We start from the raw sequence: 19,812 nt of genomic DNA on the forward strand, positions 1-19,812 counted from the left end.
TTGCCATCTGTTTGGTTCCAGAAGGGGAGTGGCTGGAACTGTGATTTGGACCCCAGGCTCTCTCCTGTCCCTCCTTGCTCTGCCACCACCCTGAGCCTTCCTGTCCTAGAGGCCTGTGGCTCCCACCTCTCCTTGTCCTCCTGCCTTCATTTCCTGTTCTGCTTTGGGTGCCCCCTCCGTCAGCCTCCCCTTTCTGGTGGCCTCCCCATCTGCACGCCTTTCTGACAGTGCCCCCGCCACTCTGTCTCTGCCTGTCCGCCCATCCACAACTCGCAGACTCTCAGGTCCCAGAGGCCGAGTGTAGGGCGGGGTGCGGGTGGGGGCCGCTGCCGTGCATTGACTGGTGCCATCACAGACTTACAGATTCTGATCGCAGCCAGATGCACAGCGCTGCCTGCCGGCCCTGCCGCTCATCCCTCCTCAGCTGGTCTTACATCATCCAAGGCTGCTCTTGCAGACCTTTGCCACTGTCATCAAGCCTCTCCACCTTGGCCTGTCGTCCACCAAATGGGCGACCTTGCCTTTTGCTTGAGTGAGAAAACAGAGGCCTTCGTCTTCATCTATTCTCTCAACAAGTGGATCCGCTCATACTTCCTTTGGTTCCCTGGAGCCCCAGCCTGGGGCCATCCAAACCCTCCCTTCTCCCGCCCCCCTGCCCAGCCAGGCCTTGCCAGGTGTCCTTTGTTTCCATAATAAACAGAACTCTTTTGGGTACACCCCCTCTTCTCCATTCCTGTCACCTTTAAACACAGAAATATGGCAGAGTCCGATCTTCCCGAAGGTTTTTCGTTCAGACTCTAATGCCTTCAGGCACAGCCGACTCCTGTGTGGGCCGCCCCATCTGTGCACCCTTTCCCTTCTGCCCGTGCTGGCGGCCTTGCTCCTTCCAGATGCCTCTCCTCTCCTCCTGTCCATGTCTTCCTCACTTTAACCGAGGCCAGCCCTTTCAGACCTGCTCCCTGGGGGGATGCTGCAGGGTCCCCGAGGAGGTAGGATTCTGAATTCGGCCAAGACTCAGATTTTTTTGCCTGTGGGAGTGGGTCTGTCAGGTTGGTCGAGCATCTGCGGCGCAGGCCTCCCTCCGTTGGTCATCAGGTACTCTTCAGGGCCAGTGCGCTTTGCAGGGACTCATGGGAGGTACGAAATCACGAAATCAGGCACGATAGTGATATCATTACCACGTTGCTGGTACTGCTAACAGCTAGTGTTGCTTGAGCTCTCAGGGTGTGACACACTGTGCTCCAGGATTAGTGAGGATTATCTTGTTTACTCTTCGTAACCACCCTGTGAAGTATGGGCATGCTTGTTCATTCCTCTTTGTTTTGGAGGCGCGGGAGCCGAGTGCAGAGAAATGTGGTGTGTGTGTTGGGGCGCCATGAGCTGCCGAGGGAGCCCGGGATGCCAGGCCCCGTTTCCCGAGGCTCATCTGGTGTATGTGTTGGGACCGCCCAGGCTCTTCTGGATGTCGTGACTGGTATTTTCTCTCCCATGTTAGACTCTGAGCACTGGCTGTCGGAACTGTGTCTTACTTGATTGTCTCCGTGCCCGAGCACAGGGCCTGGTACCTGGTGGCGTTTTAGTAGTGTGTTGTGGGACTGAGGCAGCTGCCACCTCTCCGTTTGCTAGTGTGGCCACATTTTTCTGGCTGTCCTGAGCTACTTGCCTTCTCTCTCAGGGGACACGGGGGTCCCAGCCCCTCTTCAGTGCGATGTCTTCATTTCCCTCTTTGTTCCCATCTTCTTGTCTCAGAGCTGGCCCATTTTTCCAGTCTCTCTCATTGGCTTTTCTCTTTTGATTTTCATCATGCCTCCATCTCCCTCAACCCTCTGTGCCCTGGCCTCTCCCCTGAGCGCACCACCACTCCCTTCCCCACTGCCAAGCTTCTCGAAAAAGGAAGCTCTGCATCCTCTGCCCTGCATGGGCTCCCAGCTAGGCAGCAGCTGGCCCCACTGCAGCCGAGAGGTGTCTTGCCGTGGACTCAGCTCGTCTCACTGTGAAATCCAGTGTTTTTGTTTCTTCAAAGATAGTTTTGATTTTTAAAAAACCATGAGAAGTTTTAATCACACGAGAGGATTGTGTAATAAGTACCCATATACCTATTACACTCACTCAACAAATGTTAAACTTTTGTAATTTTGCTTCAGACCTGTTTAATTTTTTATGTATAGGTTGTAGATCTGGTTAAAACTGTGCTGTGCCCTCCCCAGGCCGTTCTCCCTCCCTCCCCTTTTGTAGGAAACCACTACCCTGAGCCCCGGGGTGTCCAGAGTTTTATAGTCCCACCACTCGTGTAAGTGGCCCTGAATAAGAGAGTGTCTTGTTTTAGGTGCTTTAAAACCTTATATAAATGGCATCACACTGTACTTTCCATTCTGCCACTTGCTTTTATCCCTCCCTTTTTAAGATCTATCCACATCGATCCCAAGAGCTCGTGGTCATTCATTTTAACCAGGTGATGGTATTGCATTTATATTCTTCCCACAATTTATCTATCCAGTGACTTCTTTTTTGCCTTTACTTGATTTTTTTTTTGCACCATTTGTCACCATTAATGACTTTTGGGTCTTTGAAGAAACCTTTCTTGGCTGCCTCCTAGACATTTAGCATTGCTCCCCCCCACCGATGGGATGCACAGGTGACGGAGACATGTTTTCTGTTCCTTCTGGAGCTCAGCATTAGGTCAGTGTGCACTGGGATGGTCTTATTACCTCTTACATCCCTCTCTTGGCAACTAGTCATATGATTTTAGTCACAGTAAAGCAGGATTCATTTGGGGGAGACCGGACCCCACACCCTGTTCTTTTTTTTTTTTTTTTTAATATTTTATTTATTTATTTGAGAGGGGGAGGGAGAGAGAGAGAGAGAGAGAGAGAGAGAGAGAGCACCTGTGCAAGAGCGTAAGAACAGGGGGAGAAGGGAGAAGGGAGAAGCAGACTCCCCGCTGAGCAGGGAGCCTGGACATGGGGCTCGATCCCAGGATGCTGGGATCATGACCTGAGCCGAAGGCAGATGCTTAACTGACTGAGCCACCCAGGCGCCCCACCCCACACACTGTTCTGAGCCCTTCGTGTCTGTAGGTTGTGTCACCCCACAGCTGCCCTTGGAGGCGGATGCTGTCACTGTGTACTTCTACAGACAAGAAGCCGAGGCTCAGAGAGCCCTCAGCCCCTGGCCCCGGAGGATGCAGATGGGGCGCAGCCTGGAAACCAGTGCAGGGTCTCCTGTGGGTGACCCAAGTGTCCCCCCACCCCTTCCTTTCCTGCTGGTCTGCTCTTCCCTAAGCTCCAGCGCTGGCCCTGGCCCTTGCCCGCCCTCCAGGGCGTGGTCTGGTCTTTTTCTTACTGTGTCAGGATTCCCTTGGTGGTCTCGTCTGCTTCCGGGGTGGAGCAGAGCCACGTGCACAGGGCTGTCTCTCCCCTAGGAGTTCACGAGCCTGCACCGCCCAGTGACGGTTCTCCCGAGGCGTCCAGTGCATCACATTGGGCCCCCAAGCTCAGACACCAGTTCTCTTTACCTTCAGTCTTCCTTCTCCATTTTTTCCATTTGGTGATTGGTGGCCTGAGGCAAAGACCCCAGGGTCGTATTTGGTTTTCCAGTGACGAGCTTAGCTCTCTCCAGCAGTGTCTCTCAAACCTCCCCTCTCCTTTCTGGCCCCCCTGCCCTCCCGAATTCCAGGCCTCAGCCAGAGCATCTCTGCCCGGGAGCCCCTCGCCCGCTCTTGCAGCTTTTAGAGCCACTTGAGGCTTAAACTGTCACCCTCACTGAAGCTGTGTCTGCTCTTGTCACTCCTCTGCTTTGCAACCCTTGGGGCTCCCCGGTGCCCTTCCCCACCCCAGCTGGCTTCAGCCTCCCCTGGGTCGCTTGAGGTGCCGTGCCCTGACTTGCCCTGTGTCCCCAGAGCTCATCTCCTATCTTTGAGCCCATTGTCCTCTCCCTTTCCTTGCTTGCTCTAACAGTCCCCAGGGGCAGCCGTAACCAAGCACCACAAGCTGGGGGCTTAAAACAGCACACATTTATTGTCTCACAGGTGGGGAGGTTGGAAGTCCAAGATCAAGGTATCATCCGGGTCTTGCTCACTCTGGAGGCTCCAGGGGAGATTCTGTTCCTTGTCTCTTCCAGCTTCTGGAGGTGTGGACCCCCTTGGTTTCCAGCTGCGCCGCCCTAGCCTCTGCCTCTGTTTTCCTGTGGCCTCCTCCTCTTCTGTCTGTCCTCTCCCCTTGCCTTTCTCTTATAAGGACACTTGTGATTGCCCTTAGGGTCACCCTGCTAATGTCAGGTGACCTCAGGTCCTTAACGTGACCCCCAATCACATCTGCAGAGACCCTTTTTCCACAAAAGGTCACATTCAAAGACTCCAGAGGTTGGAGGTACATAACGTTTGGGGTCCACCCTTCACCCCCTGCCCTCAGCAGGGTTCTGACTGCCTTTGACATTCTGCTCCATGTCCTCAGCCGAGGACCTGCCCGCCTGCCCCTGCCTGCCGTGTCCTCCCTGCGCTGCCGCCCTCTGGAGTCCTCAGCTGCTACCTGGGACTGAGTCATGTAGCGAGGCGGCCGAAGGGTCTGCCCTCGGCTGTGCTCCTCGCACCTCGCACGTTCTCTGCTCCTGGCATGTGCCGGAGAGCTCAATAAGTGTCTGACATCTCCGAGTTATGGGGGACTTTCACTGCCTCTGGCTGGACACTGTGTCCTGTCACCCAGGCCTGGTAATATCGCCGGGGCATCCCCTTTCCTCTGCCTGCCCCTCCCTCTGGGGCTGTTGCGGTGGCTACCTGGCTAACCTCTCTGCCCTCAGCCTTTCATCGCCTCCGGTTGACTTGGAACACCGCTGCCGGAATGATCTTTCTAAAATACCGTTTTCATCTTGTCACTTGTTTGGAAGCTTCCATGTCAGAGTGCCTCCGTAGCTTATTTTGTAACTGCTGTCTGCTCACCTGCCACTCTGTGTGCGCTCTGGGTCCCGGTGCTCTTTCCCTCCTTCAGTGTCACTGCAATGGGCTGCATCTTCCATTCCTTGCTCTGTAAATTGGGAGTTTCCTGTGCTTTCACGTCCCCAGATATGTTCTCTGTCCAGCTTTTTGGGGTCCCTCTGCCTTCTAGTGCTCGCTCGCCCCTCCTCCCTGGGACTGAGAAGGCTTCCGAGTCCTGCCTCGTTGGGGCTCATCTCTGGGCCCCTGCCCCGTGGCCTTCTGTGGACGTGTATGGGTGTGTCTGTGCAGAAGTCCGGGGTCTGAGCCATGAGGGCAAAGTGGGGGGCACTGTTGGAGGACAGATGGGGGACATGACCTGAATGGGGTCCTGGGGAAGGGGATGTTTGGCCTGAGAGAGGAACGGTAGGAACCAGCCAGGCAGAGGGAGCGGCGTATTTTGAGGCCTTGGGTTGGAAGTACACGTGGCGGGCCAGACGCCCTGTGTGGTTCGCGTGTGCCGCAGAGGACAGGGCGGTCAGCTTGGTACTCTGCTCAGGGAGTTTGGTCTGGATCCTGAGAGCACTTCAGCTCATTCGGTGTTTCACCTTTTGCCTTTCTTTCCTCTTCTAGGTTAGAAAATCAAGTCAGGAAGTACTCTTGATCCTTCTGGAACAAGATCTAATTTCCCAACACGATATTGAAAACAAAGTGTGTCCAATCCTGCTGGCGCTCTCTGCCCCGGACAGTGATGACGAATATAAAGCAGAAGCTGTGAACGTAAGTCTGTGTAGGGAACGACAGCCCCACACCTTGGTGGATTGTCCCATAATTTGGGGTGTGCATGACTTGAGGTTTCACATGTGTTCATTGTTGGCCAGCACTTTCCCCCTAAACAAGGTGGCTGGCGATGTGGCCTTGGTCAGAGAACGTTCACAGTTCAGATCTGAGCATGTTTTAGAAATGATTATCCTTAGATCACCAGGTGTTTTAAGATGGCAAAGCTGTCGAAATCAAAGTAGTTTAGGCTGAGGTGAAGCAAGATGCAGAGATTTACAGGTAAATCAGTCTTTGGACCCACTGGGATCATGAGCCCTGTTTCCCAGAGTACAGAACCCAGTCTAGTATGGGCGATGATTTTAGGTTGTGGTTGGGCAGTTCAAGAAAATCCAGTAGACGTGAGTGTCTGTGTATAGTTTAGGACAAGAGAGTGCTGGGTAGGTATGTGAGCAGATATGAGAGTCCACTCTGAAGAGTGCAGGTTTGGCCAGAATGTCCACGGCAGTTTGGGATGTGCCCTATTGAAGCATCTGCTCATACCAGTTAAAGGTGTACAGTTAAAGGACTAGCACAAATACTAAATTTCTTCTTCCTTTAATAGTTAATTTTGTGGTTTCCTTGGGTTTGTAAGATCCTGTACCCGTCATAACGTGACTGCAGAGTCAAGGACTTTCTACCTGCTTCTGGAACCTTATTCACATAGTAGCTGCTGATCAGCCAGTGGTGGCTCTCCCTGCTTCCCCAGACACAGACTCCCTGGCTTGTCCTCATGCCTTCTCCTTTGTGGCCCAAGGGAAGGTCATCCGTGGCCATCTTCTCTGTGGCTCCTTCCCTCCACTGACCCAGGCAGACGGTGCTGCACAGAACAGCCCCCTGTTTCTCTTACAGAAGACTCAGGATTATCCCAGCATTTTAGGAAAATCATACCTAAGGATTAAAAAAAAAAAAATCATGGGCCTTCGTTATGAGTACAATAATATCTAGAAGATAATTGTTTTCTTGGTTGGAAAAGAATGACATTGGAAAAAGGAATTCTTTTTCAAAGTGAGGAAACATAGAGTGTGGAGCTAAAAAATTGTATTATAGCATCAGAGCATTTGGCAATTATTCTTCATTTATGTAAAAGTTTTCCTCAACTATGAGTTACAGGGCTGGCTTTTTAAACTAATTTAAGTTTTTGCATATTCCATATGTTTATAAGATGAATCAGGCTGAAGAATAATTGATTATTAAAATTCAAATTCTCCAGGGTTCTTTTATAAATTTCAAGTTTCCCTATAAGAAATTAAATTTATTTTGCAAAATGAACCTGGATAATATCATTTAGTTGGAATATTTGGCAGTTGAGCAGTGAACTTTGCCAGCTAGATCTTCTTCTTTGTTGGAAAGTTGGTTAGGCAAGTTTCCAAGGTTACAACCGACAACCAAATATCTTATCCCTCAAGACTGATAATAGCATGAAAAATAATGCTCAAGGCGTTTTTGCATGATTTTTATTTTGTTTTGTTTTCAGCCACTCCATTCTTGCCAGCAATATTCTTTTCCTCCTCCTCCTCACCGTCCTCCTCCTCCCTCTTCTTCTTCCGGTGAAAATATTTGGAAAATACAACAAGCCTTCAAAAAGCTATCTCCACAACTCACTTACAGAACAAATTAGTTCACATAAATTGTATTTTTCATTCTAAGTGAGTGGCTGATATCATTACTCGAATGTGTAAGCTTTCAAATGTGGCTGCCAAGAACAATTAGTCTCGAACCCTCCTCAGGCTGAGGTGCACCTACGTTTCAGGGTATTTCTGGAGGAGCTCCACTTCTCTCCCCACGGAGCCTTGTTGGAAGCAGGATTCGGGGTGCCTGGTCAGGCCCCTGCGTGCTTTGGTCAGATTTGGAAGCTGTCCTGTGTTCCTCTCCTGGAGCCCCGGAGTTCCTCTCCTGGAGGCCAAGGGGAAGGGGTCACTGGACGGATCTTACTCCTTGGGCACCCGGTGTCGAGAATCCCGGAGGGTGCTGTTCTCGTTAGCTAGGAAGTGACAGGATGGATAGAGAGAGTGGCTTTCATTCCTCAAGGAGAAGCAGCCCAAATGTGTGGTTTGGAGAGCTCCGCAAGGAGGGCAGGGTTCCCAGCTGGGCTGTGAGTGACCCCCAGATACTGCCGGCCCCATGTGCCGGTGAGGAGGGTGATGGGTGAGGAGAGAAACCAGTCGTGCTGCTTGTTTGGGGCTCTCTTTCCAGCCACGTGGTGTGAATGCTGCTACAGCCCCCTGTCCGTAAACACGCACCATCCCAGAATAGTGTGGTTCTAAAGGAATTGCTTCTTGCCCAAAGGAACCTGCATGCCTCCATCGGCAAAATGTGTGTCTGTGCTCTCGCCTTTTCATTCTCGTTAGGGGTTACAATCAGTTGATTCTGGTGCCAGCAACCCTAGTGCATACTTGATTAGGGAAATCAAAGGTAGCCAAGTAGACATGGCCTGGGCATTTTTAAATTGAGTTATGCAGTGTAAATTACAGGCTGGTTTCTTCCATCCTGCTTTCTCACAGACATGCGCATTTTGGTTTGTGAAATCTTTCTATAGATGGCAGACAATGTCCGTGACTCCCTCCTTTAGCAATCGAATTGTGAACTTGACTTGTTTATTTCTCCTTCAGAAGTGTGAGCTTCTAAACACAGGTGTCTTTCCGCCATCGGCATCCAGCACAGTGCCAGGCCCAGAGTCAGTACTAAATAAATGTTAGTTGTTGAATGAATGAATCGGTAAAAACTGGAAGCGCTGCATCCTGTAATTATATCTAGACAGCATAAACAGGCCACCAGAGACCAATTATAATTCCTCTTGCTTGCAGGAAGGCCATTAGCATTCTGAGATTATAACTAATTGTCAGAAGCCTATTTTTCTCTCTCAACACGTTTTCACATTAAGGCTTCCTCATTTTTTGTCGTCATTCCTATTTTTAAGCTCATTTTTATTTGTGCATTTATTTAAAAAGAATGTTGTGGTTGTGTATTATAAAGAATAGTTGGCTCCAAGCAACTAAGTGAAGATCGTCATTCCATGCAAGTAGTTCCCAGGGCCACGGGAATATCATTTCTTGTCACTTGGTGTGCTGGCTGGCTTTTAATGACTCTGTATTTGTTTTATACTGGTAGTAATAAGGTCATGTGGGTGTGGCAGATGGAGAGGGGTAGACGGAGCTACTGGGCACTCTTCAGTTGTCTGTTCCCCTGGATACGGGAGCTTTGCGTGCTCATTTATTGTGGCCACCACTCTGTACAACTCTGCCTCGAGTCAGGTCAGAGAGATGTGTCCTCCGAGCTCGGAAGACGCAAGCCTTTTCGTTTTGTGGGGATCATTTCCCCTCCCCTCGGCCCCACCCCTCTTCCTGCCAGTCAGTGTGCTTTTCCCTCATGTTTGCTGTGTGCAGATTCCAAGTAGCTGTGGGTGAGCTGCTAACCCAGGACCTTTCTCTGCTAAAGCCATGTGTACGGTGGGAAGAGCAGACCACAGAGACAGGAAGTCCTCCCCCTTCTTCCTCCTTCCATCTTTTTTTCTTTGGTGGGGGGAGTGGGAGAGTTCTTTAAAAATTTTGGGGGGTGAGTTTTCATTTTGTTTTAGTTTTAAACTTGTAGAAAATTTTCAGGAACGGACTCTTGAACTCTTGCATACCCTCTACCAGGTCCTCCTGTAGTTTGTTACAGTCTCTGTCCTTACACACACACACATACACATACATGTGTGATGAAGTATTGTTCTGAGCCATTTGAGAGGAAATTGGAGGCATTATGCCCTTTTCGTCCCACATTTTTCAGTATGTATTTCCTAAAAACAAGGAAATACTCTCTTAAACAACCATAGTACATCGATCAAAATCAAGAAGTCTAACTTTGATATGATGCTAATATCTCATCCACAGTTCACATGCAGATGTCATTTGTCTGGGAGCCAGTCCAGGATCACACAATGCACGGAATTGTCACAACACTTTGGTCTCCTTGTATCTGGAACAGATCCTGAGCCTTTGAATTTTGTAACGTTAACATGTTGGAAGAGCACAGGCCAGTTCTTGGGCAGAATGTCTCCCAGTTTGGGTTTGTCTGATGTTTCCCTGATTAGATTCAGGCTCTGCGTTTCTGACAAGAAAGGTGAAGAAACGTGTTCTCATGTATCACGGCGGGAGACCCAAGACTTCAGTGTGTTCTGACTTTGGCCGTCATTAACTGGGGACTTAGGAGATAGAGGTGGTGTCTGCCCAGTTTTTATGTACTACTTTCTCCTCTGGACGTAAGAAGGGGAGTCAGAGTGTGCTTTTCATCAGACTTCCCCCTACTAGTATGGTGTCCATTGATGGTTCAAGTTGATCTTCCACCATGAAGAGTGCTCCCTTCTCCATTATTTGCTTACATTGTGTTGTTGATTTTCATATCTGTATTCAAGAGGACTATTGTAGGCAATTTTCTTTTCCTATTAGTTTTTGTCAGGTTTTAGAATCTGGGTTATTTGGGCATCAAAAAATGAGTTGGGAAACATTCCCTGCTCTTTTATTTTCTGAAAGATTTTGTTCAAAATTGGTGTTGTTTTTCCCTTAAGTATTTGTTAGAATTCACCAGTAAAACCTCTGGTGCTAGGGTTTTCTTTGTGAGATGGTTTTTGATAGCAAATCCAATTCAGATATGGGGATATTCAGATTTGTTATTTCATCTGTGTCAGTGGGTAAGTTGTGCATTTTAGGGAATTTATTAATTTCATCTGAGTTGTTAAATTTATTGGACTAATGTTGCTTGCAATATTTCCTTATCCCTTTTGGGATGCTGGGTGGCTCAGTCAGGTAAGCGTCTGCCTTCGGCTCAGGTCATGATCGCCGGGTCCTGGGATCAAGCCCTGCATCTGGCTCCCTGCACAGTGGGGATTTCCCTCTGCCCCTCCCCACCCCTGCTTATGCTCATGCTCTCTCTCTCTCAAATAAATATATAAAATCTTGAAAAAAATATATCCTTATCCCTTTCATGCCTGTAAGATCTGTAGTATGTTCCCCTTTCATTTATGATATTGGTAATTTGTGTTTCCTCCCCCCTTTTTTTCTTTCTTGATCATCAGTCTTGCTAGGGCTTTATCAATTTTATTGATATTTTCAAATAATCTATTTTTGGTTTTGCTGATTTCATTATTTTCTTTTTCATTGATATCTACTTTCTATTTACTTCCTTCTATTTACTTCAATTCAGTTTGCTTATATTTTTCTAGATTATTAAGGAGGAAAAACTTTTTAAGTCCATCTTTTCCCTTTTAAGCATGTAAAGCTTTTATGTTTATATCTTTGTGCTATATTGACCCTTTTATTAAGGAATGACATTACCTCTGACAGTAATCTGCAAATATCTTTATGTTTAAAGTGTTCCTGCTTTCATTAGCATGGAGGTGGGCTTTGCTTTTATATCCAGTCTGTCAGTTTCTGCTTTTTAATTGGAGTCTTTAGTCTGTTTATGTTTAATATAATTATTGATTATATTTGGTAGTTCTACCACTTTGGTATTTTTTTTTCCATTTATCTCATCTGTTTTTGTTCCTCTGTTCTTTCCTGCCTTCTTTTGGACTAGTTGAGTATTTTTATAGTACTATATTTTAATTCCTCTGTGAGGATTTTGAAAAACTGTAGCACCCTGCAACAATGTCATTCCATTCACTCCCTCTCCTCCTCTGTGCTATTGTTTTCATATACATTATGACATACATGTCCCTTATGAACCTGGTAATACAATATTATAAATTTTGATTTAAACAATTATATCTTTTGAAGAAATTAAGAAAAGAGAAAAAATAGCCTTTTATACTCACATTTTTACCATTTTTGGTACTCTTCCTTTCTTTCCTGGATCTGAGTTTCCATCTGGTATCATACTTTCAGCCTAAAGAACCTAAGTCCTTTTTTGAGCTTGATTGGCTGAGAATGAGATTTCTCTTTTTATCCAGAAATGCCTTTATTTTGCCTTCACTGTTGGCTAATAGTTTTACTGGATATTGACTTGTGGGTTGATTGGTATGTTTTTGTTTTTTTCTGGCATCGCTTTAAAATCTCATCCTGTTGTCTTCTGGAGAAGTCAGCTGTCATGCATACTGTACTATATTTATAGCATCCTTCTTTTCTCTGCTTGCTCTTAAGATTTTTCTCTTTATCTTTGCAGAGTGAATGCTTATCCTGCTTTGCCTTTTGTGAAGTCCTTGGATTTGTGTGTTGATGCTCTTTGCCTGATTAGGGAAGTTTTGGGCTAGTGTTCCTCTGAGTACTTTTTTTCTGCACCATTCTCTTTCTCCTTTCTGTCTGGGACTCAGATTACACAAAGTTGGGGTGCTTCCTATTGCCCCACAGGTCTTTGAGGTTCTTTTTGTTGTTTTAGTCATTTTTCTCTCTGATGTTCAGATTTGATCATTTTTATTGATCTGTCTTTAAGTTCAGTGACTCTTGTCATCTCTGACCTGTTGGTAGGTCTACCCATTAGGTTTTTAATTTCAGTTATTGTATCTTTCAACTCTAGAATTTCCACTCTGACCTGTTTTATAGTTTCTGTATCTCTGTGATATAGAGATTCTTTATATGTTTTTTATGCTTACATTTTCCTCTTAATCCTTGTTATATTTATAGTAGCTTTTTATTTATTTATTTTTTTAAAAGATTTTATTTATTTATTTGAGAGAGAGAGAGAATGAGAGACAGAGAGCATGAGAAGGAGGAGGGTCAGAGGGAGAAGCAGACTCCCTGCCAAGCAGGGAGCCCGATGCGGGACTCGATCCCGGGACTCCAGGATCATGACCTGAGCCGAAGGCAGTCGCTTAACCAACTGAGCCACCCAGGCGCCCTATAGTAGCTTTTTAAAAGTCCTTGTGTAAGAGTTGTGACATTTGGAACATCTTGGTGTTGATTTCCGTCGAGTGCTTTTTTTCTTTATTATGGGTCACCTTTTCCTGTCAACACATAGGTAGTTATTTTTAATTGAACACCAGACATTACAAGTGATACACTGCAGAGACTCTGGATTCTGTTTTATTTCTCTAAAGTGATTTTTTTTTTTTTTTTTTTTTTTTTTGGTACTAGATGTCTATTTCATTTTATAAAGTGCTCTAAAGTGATTTTTGATGTAGCAGGCATGTGTCTTGTCTGGTCTCCACCTCCCTGCTCTCTCCTTGGTGGTGAGCAGCTGCTGAAATATCTGCTCAGCTTACTTTGTTTCCAGCCACTGCTCCTTTGCTGGGTCCCCTGGGATCTTCCTCATGCATGTATAATTTAGCAGTCAGCCAGAGATCTCAGCAAATTGAATACACAGATTTTGGATCTATCTTCCAGATCTTTCTCATTGTAGTTCATCTTTGAAGGATAACCTCCCCTCTAGCTTCTGCCTTTTGGTTGCTCTCCAGGCTCTCAAATGGTAGTTTTTAATTTTTTTTCAAGATTCTCTAATTGTTATGTGCCGGAGGGTATGTTGGACCAAGTTACTATGTTATTACCAGCAGGCTTGGTTGGTTCTTTATTATAGTTTCCATTTCTTTGATGAGATTTCCTATCTGTTCATTCAGTATGACTAGTTCATATTTTTTTTGAGCATATTTATAACAGCTGCTTTAAAGCCTTTTAAAAGTATGCTGATGCTAACGTCTGGATCTTCTATGAGTTTGTTTCTACTGACATATTTTTCTTGACTATGGGTCACATTTTCCTATTTCCTCGCATGTCTATGGATTTTTTCTAGATACCTGTTTTTTTTCAATATTAAGTTTTTAATTTTAATTCCACTGTAATTAACATACAGAGTTATATTAGTTTCAGGTGAACAATGTAGTGATTCAGCAATTCTATACATCAGCAATTCTATACGTTACTCAGTGTTCATCATGATAAGTGTAATGTCTATGAATTTTTTATTGCCTCTTATTAGCTTCCTGATGAAACATTGTAGAAACTCTGGATTCTGTTACTTTCTTCTGAAGAGTGTTGACTTTGTTCTAGCAAAGAGTTCAGATTCTCTTTCCTCTGTAATAGTCAGCAGCTGAAACCACTCAGTTCCTTCTGCTTTCAAGCATTTGGCTTTTTCCTGTGAACCTTACCATCTCCTCTGTGTATGCATGGCTCCGAGTTCAGCCAAGGATTAGAGTAGTATTTGATCACAGATTTGGGGGCTCTCCCTTTTTTAGCTTGCTTGCTTGCTTGCTTCCTTCCTTCCCAGGATTTCTACCCTCACTTTTTGGCTGCTTTGGCAACCTCACTCTTTGTTCTCTTACTTTTCAAGCCAGTAAAGCTATAACTTTTGCTTGAGGTCTAGCTATACTGCATAGCCATGCAGAACAGGGGGTGTGCTTGGGCAGAAAAGCAGGAGCAATGCACATTTTACCCAGCATGGCTCCTTCTCTCAAGGATCTGCTTTCCTTCAGTTTCCACCAGCACCTGGTCACTCTCCAGTGCCTACCAGTCATTTTCTTTTTATTTTATTTATTTTATTTTAATTGCAGTATAGTTAACATACAGTGTAATGTTAGTTTCAGGTATACAACCCAGTGATTCAGCACTTCCATACAACACCCAGTGTTCATCATGACAAGTGTACTCCTTCATCCCCATCACCTATTTCCCCATCCCCCCACCCACCTCCCCTCTGGTGACCATCAATTTGTTCTCTATAGTTAAGAGTCTGTTTCTTGGTTTTGCCTCTCTCTCTTTTTTTTACTTTGCTCTTTTGTTTTGTTTCTTAAATTCCACATATGAGTGAAATCATATGGTATTTGTCTTTCTCTAACTGACTTATTTTGCTTAGCATTATACCCTCTAGCTCCATCCATGTCATTGCAAATGGCAAGATTTCATCTTTTTTATGGCTGAGTAATATTCCATCACACATATATACATATATGTACACACACACACACCCCCCCACATCTTCTGTATACAGTCGTCTATCAGTGGACACTTGAGCTGCCTCCATACTTTGGCTGTTGTAAATAATGCTGCAATAAACACAGGGGTACATGTATCCATTTGAATTAGTGTTTTTGTATTTTGGGGGTAAATACCAAGTAGTGCAATTCCTGGGTTGCTTTTACTCTCTGACCAGTTGTGTGTCCCGCCTCACCACTGCTGGGTTTTGGTTGTATCACTTAACCTCTTTGAGTGTTAGTGTCCTTATCTGCAAAAGTAAGGATAAATAATACCCAGGTCATAGGGTTTGAGGGAAGTAAAATGAGTTAGAACACAAAAAGTGTTCATTGATGTTTCAGACATATGCTGGGTACCTGGCAAATGGCAACTCTTGAGCTTCAGACAGACTCTTATCTGAGTAAACCTTGAGGAAAATTTGGCCTTCTATTGATCGCATCACTTGACAAAACTCAAAAGAAGGTGTTCTGTGTGTTTACTTCCTGGGTATTTTGGCAATATTTTGAATATCAGCTTTTGGAATTTAATTAGTGATACGTGGTGCAATACATGTGCTTTGGTATTTCAAGTGACTCTGATTTTTCTCTCATTTATAGATAATCTGCAAACTGGCTTCCATGCTGAGCAAGAGCACAGTTGAAAGCCTGCTGCTGCCTCGATTCTGCGAACTGTGTGGTGATGGGAAGTTCTTTCAAGTCCGGAAGGTTGGGACATATAGTTTCAAAACTTGACAAATTTAAAAAGTTAGAAAATTCAAAATCGATTCCTTGGAAGTGTCCTGACTTCTTCAGTAGATGCAGGCTGGAAGAGAAATGTGGCCCCTGTGACCTCTGTGAGGAAAACGTGTGAGCAGCGTTGCCCATTTTTACAGAAACTAGGGCGTGCATAGGGACCTGAGGACGAGATCCTGTGAGAGTAAGCCCGTTGCTCTTAGACACAGAAGGACCAGCTCTGGGACCTTGCTGCTTGCAGTTAGATGCCCTTGCCCTGACATGCATGGCCTTTCATGATCTGGCCTGCTTTGCTCAGAACCCTCTTACCTTTGCCGTACCTTCCAATGCTAACCCCTGCCCTCCCCTTCCCTTTCAGTCGCTTGTTCACTTGGTTACCAGATTCTTCCTTTCGAAGGCCATTGCCACACCTCCCTCAACAGTCTCCTTGTCCTCCTCCTCCTCCTTGCTGTGTAACCGGCCCTCTTCCCTCTGGTCTCTCCTCATGACGCATCGGCAAGAAGATAGGTCTCATTTACCATGCAGAGAATAGTAAGGGTCTCTTTCGCTTTATTGCTAACCAAATGCCTTATGTATTGAGATCAATTAGGAGCCAGAAAGTGCTAGGATTTGGTACTGTGTTGTAAATCTTCTGTTTCCAGTGCACTGGAGGCACCGGGCTAGGCTGTGTAGGTGGTGGGCTCGGTAAGTGCTTGTTAGGTGCCTGACTAGAGGAGTCATTGCCCCCGAGGCTTCTGCTTGTTAGCTGTCACAATTTGGTAAGACAAAAAAGAAGCAGACAATAACAGGTATGCCTTTTGCCTTTTTAAGGTGTGTGCTACAAATTTTGGTGATATTTGTCACGCCGTTGGACAAGAAGCCACTGAGAAATTTTTGGTATGTGAAGTTTTGCCAGTCGTAATTGCTAGTGCATTTCTTAGGGTGCTTTTAAAATTGGTTGTGAAGTTTTGTATTTATGAATCTGTTACTTTGGAATGACAGCTCAATTTTGCATTCATCAGTTCCAAATTTCTTGACTTCCAAAGCCAACGTTTTTTCATAAGCAGTAGGCAGCTGGTCCATGGCACGGCGTGGATGTCACCCCAGCCCACTTTCCTGTGGGCTTTTGCTGCTACCTCCTCACTGGTCGCTTTCCCTGGTCTCTTCTCACTGTCTAAGCCACTCTATCCGTCTCTTTTCCACTGCTCTTTCTAGAACACTGTTCTACCATCTCACTCCTGGGCTTCAAGACCAGTGGGATTTTTCTAGGTTACAGGTTAAAATCCAGACTCTTTTTGGCCTTTTGGGTCCCCTCATAAGTGCCTTTCCTGCCTCACCTCCAGCTGCCTTCCTCAAGTCTGAACACTGTCCCGGCCTGGGCAGGTCTCACCTTTGGCCATGCATCTGACTCATGGGATGGGCAGGGAGGCGGGGAGGCAGGTAAGGCCCAGGGGTCTGCATTTCTGATAAATCCCCTCGTGATTCTGATGCACAGCAGGGCAGAGAACCACTTCACTAGCCAGTGGGTGGCTTTTCAGCTCCCTTGAGGCTTTCTGCTTTTCCCCCTTCCACACCTCTGCTCATTACTGCCCCTCTCTTTCCAGTGTCTTCCCCACCTGGTGGGACCCAGCTCACACTTCAAACCCAGCTTGAATGTGCATATGCCTCTGTCAAGTCCTCTCCTTGTCTAGACTCACCTACCCACTGTGCCAGAGAGAATTAATTTCTCCCTTTTCAGCATCCCCATAACATTTTGCTCAGAGTACGTGCGTGTCTCTTATCACACCTCATTATAGTTTTGCTGATGTGGGATCTTCACCCTATCATGTTCATCTCTGTTTCCCTGGTGCCTACGCAGAACTATGCTAAATAAGTGCTTGCCACTTTTATTTGACAGGATATCCAACCTGTATTTTTATTTGACTTTTACTGGACAGGATTTTTATTGGACAGGATATCTAACCTGTGTGGTTAGAATTTAACCTCAAAAAAGTATACTCTTTAAATTGATTTTTAAATTTAAGTTCAGAAGCTCATTTTATTTTATTTCAAGTGCAAGCCATGTCAACATAGTTCTGACCCCAAAATAATTTTTAGTGGGCTGTCGTTCTGAATGTACAGCAACTGTTGTCTTCTACTTAATGTATCTGAATGAAGAACAGCAGTGACCAACATACTAACCTTCCTGTGGGCGGATATTTCCATGATCATATATTCCCATTTGTGGGGCATTTTGGCTGATTATTTTACATTAGGATATAAAAAACAGAGCCTCATTTTTAAAGGATAAATTTTATTTATTAATATTTTTTAGAGAAAGAGCACAGGAGCGGGGGGGATGGGCAGAGGGAGAGGGAGAGAGAGAATCTTAAGCAGGCTCCATGCCCAGTGCACAGCCTGATGCCCGACTCGATCTCATGGCCCTGAGATCATGACCTGAGCCGAAATCAAGAGTCAGATGTTTAACCGACTGAGCCACCCAGGCGCCCCATTAAAGGATAAATTTTAAAAGACGATGTGATCATGACCTTCATACAGATGGAAAGCGAACATGCCAAAGATTTTATTTAAGTCATTTATTCACGAGGGAAACAGTAAGGTACAATACCTGGCTTAATGGAGAACTCAAAGTACCACACATGTATGGTCTGACCAGAGGATACTGAAGTGACCTTGCAAGGGGATTCAAAATTGCTCAGCATCCAGGGTGATAATCAGGTGCATTCCACTGGACACAATTTGCATTTCTGTGAACAGGAATTATTTGCATTACTATCAGTTTTTAACAATATACCTTCTATCACTAAAAGACCCTAGTTAAAGGTCGTAATACCTGGATGGGTGAGCTAGTTGGGATATCCACTCAATTTCAAGGTCATTTCACAATTTTTCTCTATATAATTCACATAGCTATGTGAATATTAGTCATTCTGCCTTTTAACCAAGTCATTTACTAGAATTAAGAGGTAAGGGAAATGTTTCTTTATTCTTCTTACCATAATTTCTCTTTGTCTCAAATGATTCCTTTTAGACTAGTATATATTTCCCTCTTCTTGGTCGTTAATTTATGGCTGTGCCTTAATTACATCATTAAAAAAGGTTCTGCCCTTCCTCAGGGTAGCCAAGTTTGAGTAGCATGGTTTTATTTGCTTTGGTAGATCCCAAAATTTTTTGAGCTCTGCTCAGATAATGTTTGGGGGATGCGAAAAGCCTGCGCGGAGTGCTTCATGGCGGTGTCCTACAGCGCGTCCCCCGAGGTCCGCAGAGCCCAGCTGTCACCCCTCTTCATCAAGCTCATCAGCGACCCCTGCCGATGGGTAAGTGCGGGCAGCTCGGCCGCGTGGGCCACCAGCCGCAGCTCGCTGACTGGCCTCATCTTGGCCTCTGGACTTGTGACTATGTATTTTGTCTTTTCGGTTCCTGATTGGCTTACTTAGACCTCATGGGGATTGGAGCACTCGAAATCTCCAAAGCTTGGGTGCCTGTGAAGGAGGGGGCACACACCGTAACATTTGTAGTGACCGGACATCATAGGGCTGAGGAGTGAGAAGGGAAACACTCAGTGGAGAGTGACCTTTGCTGTTACTCTCACAAACACGCCTGTCATGATTCATACGGTCTGGTCAGGTGCTTTATGAAGTCTGGACTTGCTTGATTTGGAATTAAAATTCTAGAAGAATAAAAACTGCATGATGGTACTAAAGTTCTCCTTATTTCTGTTGAAAAGAGTCAATTTGGAATTTGGAGAACGCCTTAGAAAGCAGTAAATCTGCTTGGACCTAATTCGGCGGACAGCGACCAGCCTGGTGGTCGGCCAGCTGCCCGGCCTGGGTCACACCTGGCCGACGCCACATTCACCGCGCTGTGCTCTCTGTTTGCAGGTGCGCCAGGCTGCCTTCCAGTCCCTGGGCCCCTTCATTTCCACCTTTGCGAACCCCTCCAGGGCCGGCCTCTATATTCGAGAAGACGGCACCCTGAGCATCCGACCACCAGCTCAGGATTTGGACTCTGCTCTTGCCTCCGGGTCACCCAGTGCGGGCAGTTGTGGTAACACTTCCTCGGCCTGGTGAGCTCCAAGCAGGATAATTACCAGGGCCCGTGCTTCACCTTAAGTGTCCACCTAAAATTTTAGCAATTATCTTGTCTGGAGTTTTAGTAACAGTGACCTTCTGGGCAAGATGGGATATTAGAGCTTTAATTATGTAAAGAAGCAAAAGTAATTGCAGTAATGATTTTGAAACATGACTACTGGGTTATAAATAATGAAGCTACCGTGTCTCCTAAATTTAGATAAAATATTCATTGAGAGTAGTGATTAAATAACCTATAAAGAAAATTTTCTCTTACTTTTTGATTAATGAAGTTCTTTGGATAATTTACATAGGGAAGATGTGAGGTCTCCCAAATGTCTGTTTGTACCATGCAATGTTACATGCCCATAAATATAGGATGTTACCTGCACGTACAGGTGACAGTCCTGACTCACCATTAGTGGACGCCA

The 19,812-nt window shown here is 45.7% G+C and overlaps 1 protein-coding gene across 2 annotated transcripts in view; it reads left to right on the top strand.

Annotated features, from left to right (window-relative positions):
* The window catches only part of LOC116621721 (serine/threonine-protein phosphatase 4 regulatory subunit 1-like), an 81,701-nt gene that overhangs the window by 44,659 nt on the left and 17,230 nt on the right, over nt 1-19,812 (top strand). The window contains exons 6-10 of one of the 2 annotated variants that reach the window (XM_032387676.1): nt 5,540-5,686; nt 15,198-15,305; nt 16,143-16,208; nt 18,470-18,628; nt 19,193-19,377. In XM_032387676.1, the coding sequence (XP_032243567.1) occupies nt 5,540-5,686; nt 15,198-15,305; nt 16,143-16,208; nt 18,470-18,628; nt 19,193-19,377 (665 nt within the window). The remainder of the gene's footprint in view (nt 1-5,539; nt 5,687-15,197; nt 15,306-16,142; nt 16,209-18,469; nt 18,629-19,192; nt 19,378-19,812) is intronic. The other variant, XM_032387677.1, reaches the window with a different exon arrangement.

This window comes from Phoca vitulina, unplaced genomic scaffold (assembly GCF_004348235.1).
Source record: "Phoca vitulina isolate PV1807 unplaced genomic scaffold, GSC_HSeal_1.0 scaffold50, whole genome shotgun sequence".
NCBI lineage: Eukaryota > Metazoa > Chordata > Mammalia > Carnivora > Phocidae > Phoca > Phoca vitulina.